General features: G+C 40.1%; 1 protein-coding gene across 3 annotated transcripts in view; it reads right to left on the reverse strand.

Annotated features, from left to right (window-relative positions):
* The window catches only part of sh3d21 (SH3 domain containing 21), a 101,091-nt gene that overhangs the window by 26,598 nt on the left and 57,171 nt on the right, over positions 1-17,322 (reverse strand). For all 3 annotated transcript variants that reach the window (XM_028819839.2, XM_051919093.1, XM_051919092.1), the window contains 3 exons: positions 12,301-12,387; positions 9,271-9,379; positions 1,571-1,632 (listed from right to left, as the gene is read on the reverse strand). In XM_028819839.2, coding sequence (XP_028675672.1) covers positions 1,571-1,632; positions 9,271-9,379; positions 12,301-12,387 — 258 coding nt within the window. The remainder of the gene's footprint in view (positions 1-1,570; positions 1,633-9,270; positions 9,380-12,300; positions 12,388-17,322) is intronic.

The raw sequence follows: 17,322 nt of genomic DNA on the forward strand, positions 1-17,322 counted from the left end.
TTCACTTAATCACCTAGGAAGCCAGACCTAGACCACCTGCAGCAGGTGTACAGGAACAGCCCACCCTGAGCCTGGAATTCTAATTCGCAGCAGACCACAACTAAATACACATCACCAAATTAGCAGATTTAGATATATTTTTCACATGCATTTTGCTCTAGTCTATCATTTTTAACTCAAAAAGGAGTTGTTTTCTCCATAGCTCTCACTTGGGAGTAATTCCAAAATAGAAGCCACTCAGCTAATCTTTGGATTGTGGGAGAAAATGAAGAATCCCTCAGGGAAATTTACACAAACATGCAAACTCCAAAAAGCTCAGAATTAAACGGGGGTCCCCAAGCGGAGGAGCCAGCTGTCCATCTGATTTATGGTTGAAGTTTGGAATGTCTTGTACTCTCTTACTTGGTTATACAATTAATAAAATACGGTAGCTATGGATGAACAGGCAGTGATGTATGTGGCAGAGTATTCTATCAGAGACATAGGTCTCATGGCAGAATATTAGCAGTGGCTCTCCTTCACCCTTACCCAACTAGTCTAAATCAGAAAAGGTAGCTGGAAAACCAAAATTACAGTCCAAATCGGAGAAGAAACCAAGGTCCGGTGTCCCAGCTCTGTGCTTCTTTACATCAGCCTCTTTGAAAAAAGCAATGTCACTAAAGGAAGCAGCAAGCAGTTCAATGGGCTGAAGGAGTTAAATGAAGCTCTAAGTGCCAAAATATTTTAAGATGACACACGGCCTTGTCAGAGTTCCTGGTAACATATGTGAAAAACAGGGTGATCAAATCTAATTAACAAAGCAAATACATTAGCAAATGTAAGAAATAAACATCTAAGATTGTGGACAAGATGAAAGGTGCCACAGATAAAGACTGAGGCTGGCTGAAATGACAAAAATGCGAGATTGCTGGGATTGGAAGTTGGGAGCAAATTTCTTTCTTTACATTTGGTTTGTAAATATGATGGGGTGTTTCAAAGGTCAGGCTAATCATCCATCTTTATCAAATTCACTTTAGGGCTTCATCAGGTTCAAGGCAGAAATCCACCTGCTTTCCTTTAAACCCTCAGATTTCCTTGGGGTTCCAGTCCATCATAGACCATACTCACAAATATCAAGCCAGTTTAGAGCTACAAATCATCCTGACATGCACAAGGACACAGTAGTTTCCAGGAAGAAAAACAACCAGAAATGCGGAACCCAGTAAAAAGATTGTGGCTTCAGGGCTCTTTAGGTGTGGAAAAAAAGAAAAAGAAACTATTCAGTAAGGTTGAGCCCTTAACAGCAAGATGGAAATGATTACAGACTAAGAGGCTCACACAAAGGTGCTGGCAGACATGACATGTAATTACTGGTAATCGCTATGAATCCGTGAAGGACTGGCAAAAAACAAGTCCACTGATTACAGTTGTGCCTGAAGACTAACAGGGGAGCAGCTTCTCTTTTTGGTGTGTCCCAAATTCAAATGAGCCAGTGAACATTTAGAAAGCCTAGAGTGGCCTATGCAATGAAGCCAGAGCCAGAGGTCTCAGAGAAGAAGAGATGACGCATTCATCCTTGTTAAACTGTTACCTGTTTCTTTAGGATGATCCTTTTCATTTTCGACAAGTACTGAAGGCTGGTCCTCATTCGTCCTGCAATTTAAAAAAAAAAAAAAAAAAACCATAAAATATATATACGCTCACTTACAAAGAAATGAGCAGTCTCTAATTTTTATGGTAGTTTCATTTTAAAGGATAGAGACAGAACATCAACCAAAAATCCAGAAAAAACACAATACATCCATCCATCCGTCCATTTTCCAACCCGCTGAATCCGAACACAGGGTCACAGGGGTCTGCTGGAGCCAATCCCAGCCAACACAGGGCACAAGGCAGGAACCAAACCCGGGCAGGGTGCCAACCCACCACAGGACACACACACACTCACCCACACACTAGGGCCAATTTAGAATCGCCAATCTACCTAACCTGCATGTCTTTGGACTGTGGGAGGAAACCAGAGCGCCCGGAGGAAACCCACGCAGACACGGGGAGAACATGCAAACTCCACGCAGGGAGGACCCGGGAAGCGAACCCAGGTCCCCAGGTCTCCCAACTGCGAGGCAGCAGCGCTACCCACTGCGCCACCGTGCCGCCCAACACAATACATAAAAGTTATAAATTGATTTGCATGTCATTGAGTGAAATGAGTATTTGATCCCCTACAACCCAACAAGAATTCTGGCTCCCACAGATTGGCGGTGTGCCCATGTGGCACACAGATTACAATCAATCAATCAGTCAATCAATAACAGATACTCCTGATCTCAACTCGTTATGTGTTGTCACACACGCCCGCATGGGAGTCAGCAGCATATAAACCCGATGATCCTCTTGGTCTTCAGTCTCTTATATGACTCGATTTGAAGAGACTACTCTCGTTTTTAACCTAAAGATATTTTGCCTTACAGTGAACTTGACAATATATGGGGCAGATCCCCCCAAACTTTTATCTTGTTCCCTTTGTTTTCTTACAGCGTATAAAGCACACCTGTCCACAGAATCAATTTCTTCCATTCCAACCTCTCCACCAGGATGGGCAAGACCAAAGAGCTGTCAAAGGACATCAGGGACAAGATTGTGGACCTGCACAAGGCTGGAATGGGCTACAAGACTATCAGCAAGAATTTTCGTAAGAAAGTGACAACTGTTGGTACGATTATTCAGAAATCGAAAAAACATAAAATGACCAAATATCACCCTTGGATCTCCATGCAAGATATCGCCTCATGGGGTGAGGATGATCATGAGAAAGGTGAGCCCAAAACTATACGGGAGGAACTTGTTAATGATCTGAAGGCAGTTGGGACCACAGTCACCAAGAACACCACTGGTAACACACTACGCCGTAATGGATTGAAATCTTGCAGCGTTCACAAGGTCCCCCTGCTCAACAAGGCACATGTACAGGCCTCTCTTAAGTCTGCCAGTGAACATCTAAATGATTCAGAGAAGGCTTGGGAGAAAGTGCTGTGGTCAGATGAAACCAAAATCGAGCTCTTTGGTATCAACTCGACCCGCCGTGTTTGGAGGAAGAGAAATGCGGAGTATGACCCAAAAAACACCATCCAGACAGTCAAGCACAGAGGTGGAAACATTACACTACATGACGACTTCACTGCTTTGAGGGGCCAATGGAAAGGGCCATGTACCGTAAAATGTTGGACGAGAACCTTCTTCCCTCAGCCAGAACAGTGAAAATGGGTTGTGGATGGGTATTCCAGTATGACAATGACTCAAAACATACATCCAAGGCAACAAAGGAGTGGCTAAAGAAGAAGCACATAGCCAGTCTCCAGAGATGTGTGCAAACCTGGTGACCAACTGCAAGAAACGTCTTACTGCTGTGCTTGCCAACAATGGTTTCTCCACCAAGTACTAAGTCATGTTTTGCTTGGGTATCAAATACTTATTTCTCTCAATGATATGCAAATCAATTTATAACTTTTATGCAATGTGCTTTTTTCTGGATTTTTGGTTGATGGTCTGTCTCTCTCAATTAAAGTGAAACTACCATAAAAATTGGAGACTATTAATTTCATTGTAAGTGAGCAAACGTATAAATTCAGCAGGGGATCAAATAATTATTTCCCCCACTGTAAGTAAAGATTATTAATAAGAAACAAAACAAACAAAAACAGAAACTGACAAATTAAGTTTTTGGGATGCATTGTGTAGCTGTCAACTGTTATGCTACTCTTGGTTACCTCAACATTTTTTCAGTTCTCAGTTACTTGAAGCAAAGCCTCGGCATCCTGTTTTTGTGGTAAATCAGAAAGTGTGTGAGGCCAAGCATAAGAAAACGAATGAAACAGGTGTAAAGAACTTCACAACAGCATGTTTGCATTAGACGTGCTCATTTAGCACCTTTAATACAACCTGATGATGCAGCTCACACAACAGGATGCAAAAGGACTCATGCTTCATTGAAATATATAGCTTTTAATGTTAAAATTGAGGACAATTTGTCAGAAAACTGATACATAGAATAAGGGTAGCATGGGAAAAAAGACTGGATGAGTGTAGGAATAAGAGAAAACAAGAGGCACACATACGCAAGAAAACACAGTGTGGCCAAATGACTGAAAATGACTAATTAATAAGCTACGAGTTTAATCTTGGGCATCATTTCATTTTGTGAGTATCAGGAAGTCATCTAACCTCCTTGTTCTCAGCAGTAAATTAAAACACAAGTAGGCAAGCCTGCTATACCAGCTTAGGACTGGGTGCATTGTAGAAAAGTAACAAATACAATTCAAATGTGTGCTCCTTGTCTACAAATGTGGCTGTTTGCTGTAGCTAGTACCATACACAGTCTAGCTGGAAAGTGATGCCTAGTGGCTAATGCATTGGAAAGTAAATCACAAATTAGGTGAACTAGTCTTCACCCTCAGCAAACCTGTGCTACTATTAATTTAAACGTGCAAATAATAATAGAATTTCTTTGTATCTTGTATTTGTAAAGCAGTCAGAGATTGTGTTCACTTGAGAAACGTGCCACATAAACAGCTGAGAAATTTATCGGTGCACCTCTACCTCCAGTGAAAGGCATTTACCAAACCCACTGCTATAACAGAGACAGTGACATTGTGAAAGACCATTCTGACCTGTTACTTGGACTCTTCTCTCTTCTGCCATCTGACAAACAGTATTGAATTATTCGTTCTGTTTCTGCAAGACTGAGTAACTGTTTCACACCACACGCCATCAGAATTCTGAATGCACAAAAATGTCGAGTTCCTATTTAACCAGTGTAATTTCAGTGTACTACCTCATTTTATGCTTTATGTACTAATCACATTACACACTGGTCTTTTTCAATAATCGCCTTATCTTTTATTTATTGTTACAATGGGCACGCTTATGTCCTTTTACGTGCTGTGATAACCTTATACTTATCACTCTCTCAATGCGGTTCAATGCTGCAAATTGCCTCCGGACAATACTATACAGTAGTCCTCCGCGAAGTCGCGGTTCAGAGTTCGCGGCCTCAGTCATTCGCGGATTTTTCCTTAGAACCTATCTAATAATTGTTAGCGGGAACCACAAATATCCACCGCAATTTTATGGCTTTTTTCATGGAAATACTGTACTGTAGAGAGAACAGGAAGCAACTGTAGAGGAAAACACAGCTTGGGATGGTGAAAGTAGCCAATAAAATTTGAAACTGCAACTCCCAGCAGTCCCTGCAGTGGCTCTGATTGGTCTTCTGCTGAGGGTGCTGGGGCTGTTGGGGTGAAAGGATGTTAGCACGGCTTTTAAAAAGGGGGCTGGTGACCAAAAGCAAAAAAAAAAGTTTTTGTAATTTGTGTTACAAGTTCCTGTCTGTCTGCCTTTTGTTGGGTTACCTGTACTTATTCGTTTTGTCCTGGATTGTTTCGTGGTTGGCGTTTGGATTATCTGCCGTCTGCCTGTGTACATGAGGTCTGTAAGTGGATTCATGGCCATCCTGCAAAGAAAGGAGCGCTCCTGAACCCATCCACCCGTCTTCACCATTTCAGGAACTAGCGGTAGGACCATCTTTACATTCCCATTCAACGTGCGGATCTCTAGACTATCTATTTTCATCATTACATTTCATCCGTTGACGTTTTTCATGAACTTTTTTCATGATTTACTGTGTGTGTTTTCTTTGTGCTTTGTTGTATTTAATGTGTAATTGCCGTAAGGGAAACAGGGGTGGTTGTTTTCATTACATTCTTTATTTGCTGTTTGATTACCAGTTTGCTTTGTTTTTGTCTTCGTTTGTGAGTGCGTGCAGGTCGGGCCAAGGCTGGGTGCGTCCCTGGAATCTCCAAAATAAAAATAAATAAATCACCGTCTTCTCGACAGTGGGAATCTCAGCAGCACCGGACCACTACAGCGTTATTAATTTCTCCTTGCTGTGATTGACTGTGATGCATCTCCAGCTGAGTGTTCTTGTGTTTTCCGTTTTGTTCCTCTGAACCCTTAAACCGCCACAACCGGCTACAGTCATTTCCCAGTGCCATTTGCGAGCTGATCAGTCAGTGCCGTACATTAGTTGAGCAGCCAGCTCATGACCACTGCCAGCCCCTTGTGAACAGGGGCACTGAACACACCCCTAGAAGACAAGGACACTCCTCAAAAAAAACCCTCTTAAAAAATGCTGATAGACTACCTTCACATTGCTCCCTTACTTGCTGGGCTTACTTGCAGCTGCTCTGTCACGTAATATGCTTCTCGCGCGACGTTACGCATACTTAAAAGCCTGAACAGCACCTGTCCTTTTTGGCCGATTGCTTTGTTTCTCTCTCCTCCCCCAGACATCCTCTGCTCCTGTTGGTTGTCCCGCTCCCATTGTGCTTTCCTATGATGTTTGCCTATTCTTTTAAATGAGAACTAACTGCATACTGAGCTCGTTTTACTTCTGAAAGAGACATGTTTGTTTGAAGTGTTTGAATAAAGTTCCTGTCTCTACAATCTCCTGTGTTTCTTTGCAATTCTGTGACCCAAGTGTGACACCCTGCAGCATCACTGTCCCAGGGACTAAGCCACTGCATTAGACTAGCCTGCAAGCATCAGCGCTTACCTCTGTGTGCTTGAGTGCAGCCAGTTCAAGCGCAGTTGGCTCGGTGATTTACTGAATTTCATCCATGGCGTCAGTTGCACCTTGTACATATTGTTCCAGTAGTTTTTTAAATATTTTTTACAGTTCATTAGCAGTGTGTAAAATGATCAGTGTTACAGTAATTGTGATGCTCTTTGCATGAAAAAAAATGTGCTCCATTAAAATTTCACTTTTTCTTTGTGAATTGTGACATTTTTGCAGCAAAAACATATTTGGCATCCAGTAGTGCATTAACCCCCAAGTATGTGGCAGTTTAAGAGTTAAAGCCTCAAGATGCCGCCGAAACGCCCTGCACCTTCTAAGGCTTCTGACAATGAAAACGCGCTTCCATGAATTACAGTACAGTACATATAGTGGTAACATCGGTATTTTACATTCTAGCACTGCGGGAGAAATAGCAGTACAGTACACAGGTTTCCCTTTACATTCTTTTTTTTAGGTAATATATTAAGCTGAGTCTGAAATTAAATTAAAGTTTTTTGGGGGCATATTTAGGGTTTAAACTATAAAAATAGGCATTTTTTAAACCACATCCAAAATTTGCGCTTTTTCACAATTCGCTGGTGCTCTAGGAACGTAACCCCCACGAAATCTGGAGGTGTACTGTACAGTTAAATGGTTGTATTGTCTATTTATGGTATTGCTTCTGCCGCACCTTGCTGTATGTTGCTATATGTCGTACTTGGGCCCATGGAGATATGTTGTCTCATCAACCTATGTATGTGTACACAGTTGCTGATGACAATAAAGTAACCTTGACTTGATATTTCATATAAAGATTGTTTATGAATTTTTCTATACATTTTATTACTTTGAAGTTACAGGTAGCATACACAATGCAAATGGAAGAGTAATATAGTGGCTAAGGCATTGAACTGTACACCACAAGGTTTCAGCTTTAACACCGAACACACATTCAAAAAAGTTAAACACAATGAAATAGGCCATTCAGCCCAACAACGCTTGCCAATCCTATCATAAGAAACATAAGAAATTTGACAGATGAGAGGAGACCATTCAGGTTGTGTATTTAGTTAATTGCTAGCCATCCCAATGTCTCATGCCAACACTTCTTAAAGGTTGTCAATGTTTCTGCTTCACTACATGACTCTGTAGTTTGTTTCATGTTTCTATATCTCTTTGAGTAAAGAAGTGCTTCTTGACTTCAGTCCTAAATCGACTTCCCCTTACTTTCCACTGTTGTCCACAGGTTATGTAATTCAATGATAAGTAGAAAGAATTCTGCTGGATCTACTTTATCAATGCCTTTGACAGTTTTGAAGACTTGGATTAGGTTCCCACACAGTCCCCTCTGCTCGACACTAAGCGGGTTTAATTCTCTCAGTCTGTCACACATGTCCTTAAGTCCTGGGACACACCTGGTTGCACTCCTCTGAAGAGCTTCAAGTGTTGTTATGTCTTTTTTGTAGCATGGTGACCAGAACTGCACACAATACTCCACACGCAGTCTCACCAGTACATTATATAGTCGGAGTATAATGTCCCTGGATTTATATTCAACAGCTTTTACAATATAACTTTACCTTTTTTAGTAGTGTTCTATAAGATTAGATTGGAGTAGATTAAATATACATTACTTTCCCCAGGGGAAATTAAAACTTTACAGAAGCTCTAGGGAAGATGCGTGTAGAAAAACAAAAACCGAATTGAGAACCAAAGAGAACGAAATCCAAAACGAGGGAACAAGCAAGAGGTCAAAAGTGAAAGTAACATGTAAGACTTATTATTATTTTTTTTGTTGTTGTTGCTTAAGGCTTTTTGATGTTTTTGATATCTGCAGATCAGATAAGGAAATAAGGAAATGACCCAGCCATCCTTATATCCCATCATGTTGATTAAACATAGGTCACAACCTCAAAGGACACTCCCACAGGGAAGTGGACCTAAATGACGGGATTACAAAATGGCAGTGACTGAGGACCAAAAATGGCATCCAAGATGTTGCAAAACGGAACACAACATCTAAATCATTAAGAAATACAAGCAAAAAACGAAAGCAACAGACTCCTTGGCCTCAATAACCCCCAATCATGACAAACAGCTTCTGTGCATTGCTTAGATAATGAAAATGTTGTGTCAACATAAACCACTAAATACTTTTCATCTAATTTCTCACAAATAGATTTGAAGGCCCCTAAAGTCGTACTCTTTACCATACTACCTCTTATTTGTTCAAAATTTTGAAGACTTCATGTCACCTCTTAATTTCCATTTGTTTAAACTGAAAAGGTAAGCAAATAGTTAAATGAACTGCATTAGTGTGTCTGTAAAGATAATCTCCTTATTCATACTTAAGCTAAAAAAATACAGTAATATATAAAACTGAACTGTACCTGTGAAGTTATAAGTTCCTGTTAGAATTTACTGATTGTGCAAATGTACTCTGTTAAACGAAAATTTGTGTTCATTTTTTAGAAATGTTACTTGTGATTGAGTTCATTGAAGAAAGGCACTATATAAAATAATTTTTTGAGATGCTCTTTCAAAATTTAGACTTCTAAAGGGGTTTCTGAATGTGCAAAAAATAAGAAAATAGAATTGTGTGTTCAAGCAATTGAACAAAGGTCATGTGAATATGGCAAATATGGCAGCAGATTTCCAATGAAATCTTTCAGACTTACTTGTTTTTTACTGGTTTGAGCTTCACTGGTGGAGGAACCTTCTTTGGAGGACCTGGAAAAACTTTGTTGAGGTGGTCGATCATAAACTGGCTGTTCTCCTTTTTATCATCTGCAAGGAAAAAAAAATACATAGGAAGGTGTCACATCCAAGTGGCAACAGTGTGTGTTGAAACCAAACGGAATTTATCCGATTCCCAATCAGCTCCTGTCTGGATCCATCTAAAACAGTTCAGTCATTACTGTAATGAAGAAACCAACCCAGAACTGGCACCAGCCTACTACAATTTCAGTTGGCCAAAGCCATATAGACTGAAGGCTGAACAAGTTTGCAGCACACTCTATACACCTGTGCTCACATTTGAAAGTTAAAAATAACAACCTAATTTTGTATGTCCAAGTCACATTGTGGCATCTAAACAGCCTGCTTTTATCACACACAGTTAAGTATTATAACTAAAAATAAGAAATCAATTTGCCATCACCACATGTGTTGAAAACAATGATCAAATTAAAGAGATCTACTAGTAATCACAATGCTTGGATCAAACATGGCAATAAAAGGGTTACAAGCCTTATTTTTTCAATTCTACTAATATGAGCTTGCCTGTAAATTTAGAGGAAGAAGCTTAAGATCTATAGTGACCCTGGCCTACATCTCAGGTGACCAGTTCACAGGAAATGGCAGCAAAAACAGCTTTAATAATCTGTGTGTAAATTCCATAGATTTTACAGCTGACGCTTTATTACATACAAAACATATTAATGCATTCCACTAGACACTTTCAACGGCAGAAGATAACAAAAAACATCAAAAACTGCTAAATCTGCACAGTTTGCACAGAAACAGCTAAACCACTGCTGCCATGACTGATATTTTAGTGAACACAAGAATGAAGATTAATAATTCTACTGAGCAGCACCGTATTTGTCACAATGACACTCATTAGTATGGGTCAATGTCATCAAAATTTGATAGAAATTATTAAGCGGGCTTAGAAAATAGCATGGCAGGTATTTCCAAGGTTTGCAACCGTACTGTAGACCTAATCCAAATTAAATTTCACCCTAGGGATGAATGTTGCTTGTTTGTTCGTCTCTCTGTCCTATCGTGATAGGACACAAGGATGTGCTGGCATCAGTTACTTGTTCGGGAGGTCCTCATAATGGATGAAGAATGTCAGTGGGTCGGCATCCCAGCCAAGACAGTTGGTATTCCCTTTTCCCGGTCGGGATGACATAATAAAAGGACAGAGCGAAGCTGCCTCATACGTTCATTTGCTCTTCCAATACGGCTGGAATTTGGGGTTGAAGACATACCCCCTACTGACAACACTGACTGACTAACTAACTAACTAACTAACTAACTAACTAACTAACTAACTAACTAACTAACTAGAACAACATGCCAAATGCCAGCTTCTTGGTATGATAGTGTAACTTATAATACAAGTAGCAAGTGTTTGTCGGCTGCTGATTGCATAAAACACTGCAAAAAAGACAATTAAATATGACTACTTGCCTGTTGTATGGAAGCAGGCAGAATATTTCACAGAACAGTGTACTTGAACAGGAATTATGCATAAAAACATTTATGTCACTTTGTGAATTTAGCTGCATGCTTTTTCAGTTCTGCTTTGCTTTAGCACAGCATACTCTACTATGGAGTAAATATACAGTACATTCTGAAACCTGTGTAAATTAGTTCAGGGTATGGTGGGGCTGCAGCTTATCCCAGTGGTACGCCCTCGACAGGGCATCAATGCATTGGAGAGGTACGCAATGTGGGATTGATAGTTAACCTAAAGCATATATCATTGGGAAAGTGTGAAGAAAGCCCATGCAGAGACAGGGAGAACATGAAATTTCCACACAGACAATGACTGAGTGCAGGATTTGGAGCCAGAACACTGGATTTAAGAGGCAACAAAGTTAACCACTGTGCCACTCCAAATTACAAATATAGAATGTATAAATTGTGGCTAATTCCTCACTTTGAATAAAAAGGCCAAAGTCCAACAATCCAAAAGGACTGCTTTTTTAAACCAAGATACACAAAGTATTAATGGAAGAACATAAGGCAATACTGTAAATACATAGAATAAAAAATGCCCTAGATGCCCCACTGGGCCTGACTAAACAGAGTCAGCTCCTTTCTGTTAGGTAGTGGTGTCTCAACCACTTACCCACCATTCAGAAAGCAGAAATCCCACCATAAACACCACAATACTCTCTCCCACCCACCTCCCTTCTGTTTCTCCCACTCAGCCCATTTTGTTTTTGGATAGACTCTCTTGTTGCCTGTTGAGTGCTTGCCCTACATGCCCGCCTGACTCTAACCTCAGAAAGCTGCTGGTAGGAAGCAGCCTTTCAAGCCACACTAGAGGACACTTTGGTGGCCTGCATTCCTAAGCTGTCATTTCTAATTAAGAGGTCTGATAAACTTCCATGCTTTCTGCCATCCATAATATACATCAGGAGCCCATGATTTCCCAACATAAACATCTTGTGGCCAGCTGTTAGTTTGGAGGAATTCTCCTGGATGCCTTCCAATTTCCCACACACCTAATGCCCAAAAAGAATCGTTTATAGTACCTGCACTAGCACTGAGTGGGTTCAAGTTACAATTGTGGGCACTGCTTTACAAAACTTAAGTGTTGTATACAACTGTCAAGTTCAAGTTTCTTCATTTGAAAGGCAGAAGGGATACAATGAAAAACAAACTAAAGCCTCACCAACATTGTCTAGGAGGTCTGACCTCTTCTGCTCTTAAAGTGAAAAAATAACAAAAAAATTTGTAAGAATTGTCTCAACGGATTGTTTGGCCTCCTTGGCATCGAGCAGGAAGTGGGCAGAGGTTACATATAGTAGCCCTGTTTTATCCTGATGCCTAATCTGCACTAAGTTCAAATTTGGAACAAAGCAATTTACATAAAATAGACACAAGAAGGACAACCTTGTGACGGACTTTCACATTGTTGTCTTAATGAAGTCGGCCCTATCTGTAATTCTCTGCCGTGTGGCGCCCCTTACCTTTCTGGTTGACCTTGGCAAGAGTGGCCTCAAGTTTGCTGTGGCCTGCTGCTTTCTTGTCCATATCTGATGCATCTGTTTTGCTTCCTAGAAAGTTACAATTTCAAAATGAAAAAGATTTGTAACTTTTCTGGCATTCTTTAACATGATACAGTATCTTTAAAAATGTCACAAAAACATACAACATTCAACGAATGAAAGCTATTAGAGAGTACAATCCTCCATGACGTGCACTCCAAGGTCCTTCCTCTGTCGTCTTAGAGTGCGATGACAAGACAGAAGCCGCTAGCTGTCTAGTCAGCCCTGGGAAAGTGCAGGCTGAATGAAACCTAGGAAATGCAGGATGTTTATGACTCAGGAAATGGTTTCATTTCAGCCTAATTAGTGAATCCCACTGCTCCCAAACTGCGCATATTTTCAGTTGGAGTTTTTCTTTCACTCGATTGTGAAGGACACTAGAGCTCGAACAGCAGGCATCAGCCAAAACTGCTGGAGCTCGGCTTGGTGTCCCTGGGAGAAAACCTTTTAACTTTCTCATCATGGGAAAAATGAAATTGTACTAAAGTCAGCAAACGTCCTACGAATGTCAGCTCACTAAAAGCAGTTTATAAGAAAATAAAAAGAACCCCTGAATATTCAAGAATATTTTAAATTATAATTACTCAGCTAAAAATAAAGGACTTGTCCCAAACAGCATCCCAGAAAAAGTAAGTTCTGCTTAATTTCTACAGTTTTCTTAATTTTTTTTATTTCTTGAAAGCTGCATAAAATTGTCAAATGCCATCCAGTGCAAAATACATACAGTAGATGAAAATATGAATAAATACACATGAAACAAGGCATTTTTTAAAATAAAACTTTAGTTATTCTCCACTGTTTAGAACATGTGTCTGTTTTAATTGAGTTATGAGCATAATGTTTAAAGTTGGCTTTATTCATAGCAATTGGCATAAAAAATAGTAAGTGTGATGGACAGCAGTGGTGGGCTGACATCCTGGCTGGGATAAAACCTGTATCCTTACCTGGCAGGGAGGCCAGTGTAGTGGATGGACCAGGGGGGGGGCGGTCTCACAAGACTACATGCTCTCCCGACACACTGGGTGGCAGCATTCCTAAGCCAGTATGCATGTTTATGTGCATGCAGAGCATGTTGGGAGTTACAGTCCCACGAGGTAGCCCTGCTGAGCTCTGTGGGTGCCGACATGGGGAGCTGTTGGGAAGGGCTATCCATACTTTTAGGGGCTTCCGCTTGACCAGGAGTGCTGGAAGTATTCCCAGGTCCGGCATAAAAGGGGCAGTCTCTGTTCACTTGGGGAGTAAGAGCTGGGAGACAAGCCAGACTAGGCTCGCCTATAAGAGTGGAGGGAAAGTGATGTCAGATATAGTTGTGTACCAGAAAGAAAGAGACCTGTGTGAGGTATTGTAAAATAAAAACCACCCTTTACACAAAAACCATGTTTTGTGGTTGGGTCAAGGATCTGAAGGCTGTGAAACACCTCCAACAGGCCAAGTGACTAAATTCCTATTTAAACATGAATTTGAATTACATTTAGTTACAGAGCACACTGCACATAAAATACAAGTAGAGCAGGAGTATGTTTTTGCTTTCAGAATGTTTCTTCTATTAGTGTCTTTGTGACAGTATACATAAAACCTGTGGTGAACAAATAAAAGAGTGAGTAAGTAATAGCAAGGAATGAGTGAGCATGTGGTAAACAGGTAAGCAAGTGAGTATAAGTGAGTGTGATCGAGTGAGCATAAGTGAAATGAAAAGTAAAAATCAAATAAAGGAACAAACGAAAGTGACTATGTCAGTCAGATTAAGCATGAAAACAAGTGCTTAATGTACAGTATCTTACTGAGTGAACGAGTAAGTTTAAGTAATGAAAGGTGACTGAGTAAATGAGCAGGCAAGTGAGAGTGACTAAGTGTAAGAACAGGTAAGGGAACACTAATAAGTAAGAGCAAGTGTTTCAGCAAGTTGGTTAGGGTACAAAGGAACAAAAGAAAGTGATTGAGAATCAGAACAAGTGAGTGGATATGAATGAGTAAGTGCAAGTTTTGAAGTAAATAAGTAAGTGCAGAAAAGGAAAAGCGAGTGTGTGAATAAGTCAAAGTGATTGAACAAGAGAGAGTAATTCAACATTAGAACAAGTGAGTGGATACTAGTGGATAAACACAGGTGTATCAATAAAGGAGTAACTGGAAAGAAAAGAAAAGAGAGACAGCAAGTGAACATTGTGTCGGTGGCTAAACACATTATTAAGTAAGTACATGATGAGTAAGTGCAGAGCATCTCCCGAGCTCCAATTCACAATGACTAACTGTCACAGAAAGAGCCTGGGATACATGGGATCGGTGTTAAATACTCGGTGGGGGTGTCCCTGTCACTACCTGATCTGTGCTACATAGCAAAGAGCATAATATTCAGCAAAGACACAATGTGAATGACTATTCAGAACGACTAAGTATTTTCATAGTATTCTCCTCATTGTCAGCTAATGTACTGCTCAAATAATAATACTGTCAGTTGTGTATCCGCATGCACAGTTCACAGGAGGCTGTGTTGTAAAGTGTAATGTTGAGCATTTTTTTTTCTTTTAAACACGAGGGGGAATGCAAAACCAGCCGGAGTACCAATTAGATAGTGATATCAGGCAAGTGTACATAGGGCACAGCCTATTAACGGATACATGAAGATGATCAGGCAGCGGCATAAAGTTTGTTGTGGAGTACGCTTACAAGTATGTATGTGTGAAAGTTCTGCACATTTGAGACGGAAATTTGGCAGGTAGAGCAGATTGGGTGGTGACATCCCCATCTAACATCGGCTGCTACAGCTCTGTGACATCATGCTGGACTCGCAAAGCATCATGGGGTGCTGGGTTAAAAAAAAAAAAAAAAAAAAAAAAAAAAGTTTACCTAAGCTGGCCACAGGATGAATTTTCAGAGAAAATTTTGGTGAACCAGGACACTGGTGAACTCAGGAAATTCACTGTCTGTTGTAGCAATAGAGTATATATTTAGAGCCAGCTTTTAGACTTTTTAAATTAAGGTGCAAAGTGGTAGCAAACTGAAGGGCATTTAAATAAGTCCATTGTAATGGTACCTGGATATTTACCTGTTTGAACACCGAAGTGCAAATTGTTTTAGTGAATGAAAAATGTAAAAAGAGACAATGTGTGGAGCAGGTGAATAAACACATAAGCAAGAGTTACTGTATAAATGAATGAGTGTGACTGAGAGGCTGAACAAGTGTTGGTGATTACATGTAAAGACAATTGAGGGTGAGTAACATATTGGTGAGTTATTTAAAATGCAAAAGTGACTAAGCAAGGAGGAGATGAGCAATCTGAGTGAGTGAGCCTCAGTGTTTGAATAAGTGTGTAAAAGGAATTGACTACCCTCAGAGTTTATACTCCTCACATTGTGCTAAAAAGAATAAATTAAGTATGCATATACCAGTGGGGGAGTGAAGCCTGAGCCAAACAAGCATACCAGTATCATGATGTCACACTTGGGTGTACGGAGCTAACTATTTGGATGAGAAAATCAGAACCAGACCTTGTCCCAATGAAGTGGTATGCATTCTACTGACTCCATCGGGTGGTTTATTTTATTGTAGTGCCTTTTGACTGTTAAAACTATCCTGAAGCTGTTAATGGCCAGAATAACCTACCAAAAAAGCAGTTACCACTGCAGAAAAATGGTGATATGCAAAAACTAAAATCTGCTAGCCAGTCACACACATGTTATAAACAGTATGTGGCTGAAGCAGAAGATGCCCCTCTTTATCTCTGCATTCAGGAACTGTTGGCATCTGTGAGAAACTGCAGCTTGTATCCTTCTTGTCTTTCTTCTTCTACAGTCAGTGAATGTGCACTGAACCTTTGACTTTTGATAGAGGACGAAAGTAAGAAAATGGAGAATACTGAGTGAAAATAAGTGCGAGAGTGAGCACATAAACAAAGCAAGAGTGATTCAGTGAGTGTTGTCACCTTTTGTCTGGCTCGTATTGCACTGTGCAGCTTTGCAAGTGTAGAATTTTGCATTTTTCTTTTTTATTGCCATTTAAGTACTGATGTGTGGAGGCTTTAAAATGAAAACTCAAATATGTGTAACTGTATATTTCTGCATTTCTATTGCACCGTGCTGCTCTGTGAAGCAAGCTATACTTGAGATGTATGTAAAGTTGTGTTTTATTGTAACTAGCTCCACAAAAATGTACTACTTGACTAAGAAGGGAAGAAGCTTCATTAAAACACACCTGAAATTAACAAACTTAGAAAATTAGTAAACTTCCACAAAACACATAAGCCAGATGTAGATTTTCATTGGCTCAGTTGCATAAGCATGTTGCTACACCCTGTGTACAAAGATGTCCTTTGGAAACAAATGTTGCTGTTGTGACATTTTTCATGCATTACGTGTTAATTTCCTTGCCTTGTTCACAAATGCAAATCTGAGAATTGATGAAAACCTATCCAAATTCTTGATGGAGCTGGTGGTGCAGTGGTTAGTGCACTATCATCCTGTGTCTACACTGGTTTTTTTCTCTGGCTACTCCACTTTTCCTCCCACAACCCCAAAGAAAGTTTAAGTTAACTGGTAACACTACATGTAACCTTAATGAGTCTGCATGTCAAATGCATGGTTTCTTCCAACCTTCTGCCCGGATATGCTCTGACCTCACAAAACCATCATTATGTTTGCATTAGTGTATATATAGTGGAGTGGAACTGTGCTTCAGAAATAAAAATGAAATTCAATCAAGTGGGCAAACATAACTGAATGAGCGGCAAGTGAAAACGTAAAACAAACAGCAAACTAGGGAGTGAACATAAAAATAACTAGTAAATGCCAGCAGACAAACCTTAAGCCATAACGTGATCAGACGGTCCAGAGAATTCATTCTTATCCTAAATGCAACATATACTGGCGTAAGACAACTGGATGAAAATCACATTTCATCTTGGAATCCTGAATGGCAAGGTATAATATCAAGATCTGGCTCATTATTTG

Source organism: Erpetoichthys calabaricus, chromosome 14 (assembly GCF_900747795.2).
Source record: "Erpetoichthys calabaricus chromosome 14, fErpCal1.3, whole genome shotgun sequence".
In the NCBI taxonomy this organism is placed as follows: Eukaryota; Metazoa; Chordata; class Cladistia; order Polypteriformes; family Polypteridae; genus Erpetoichthys; species Erpetoichthys calabaricus.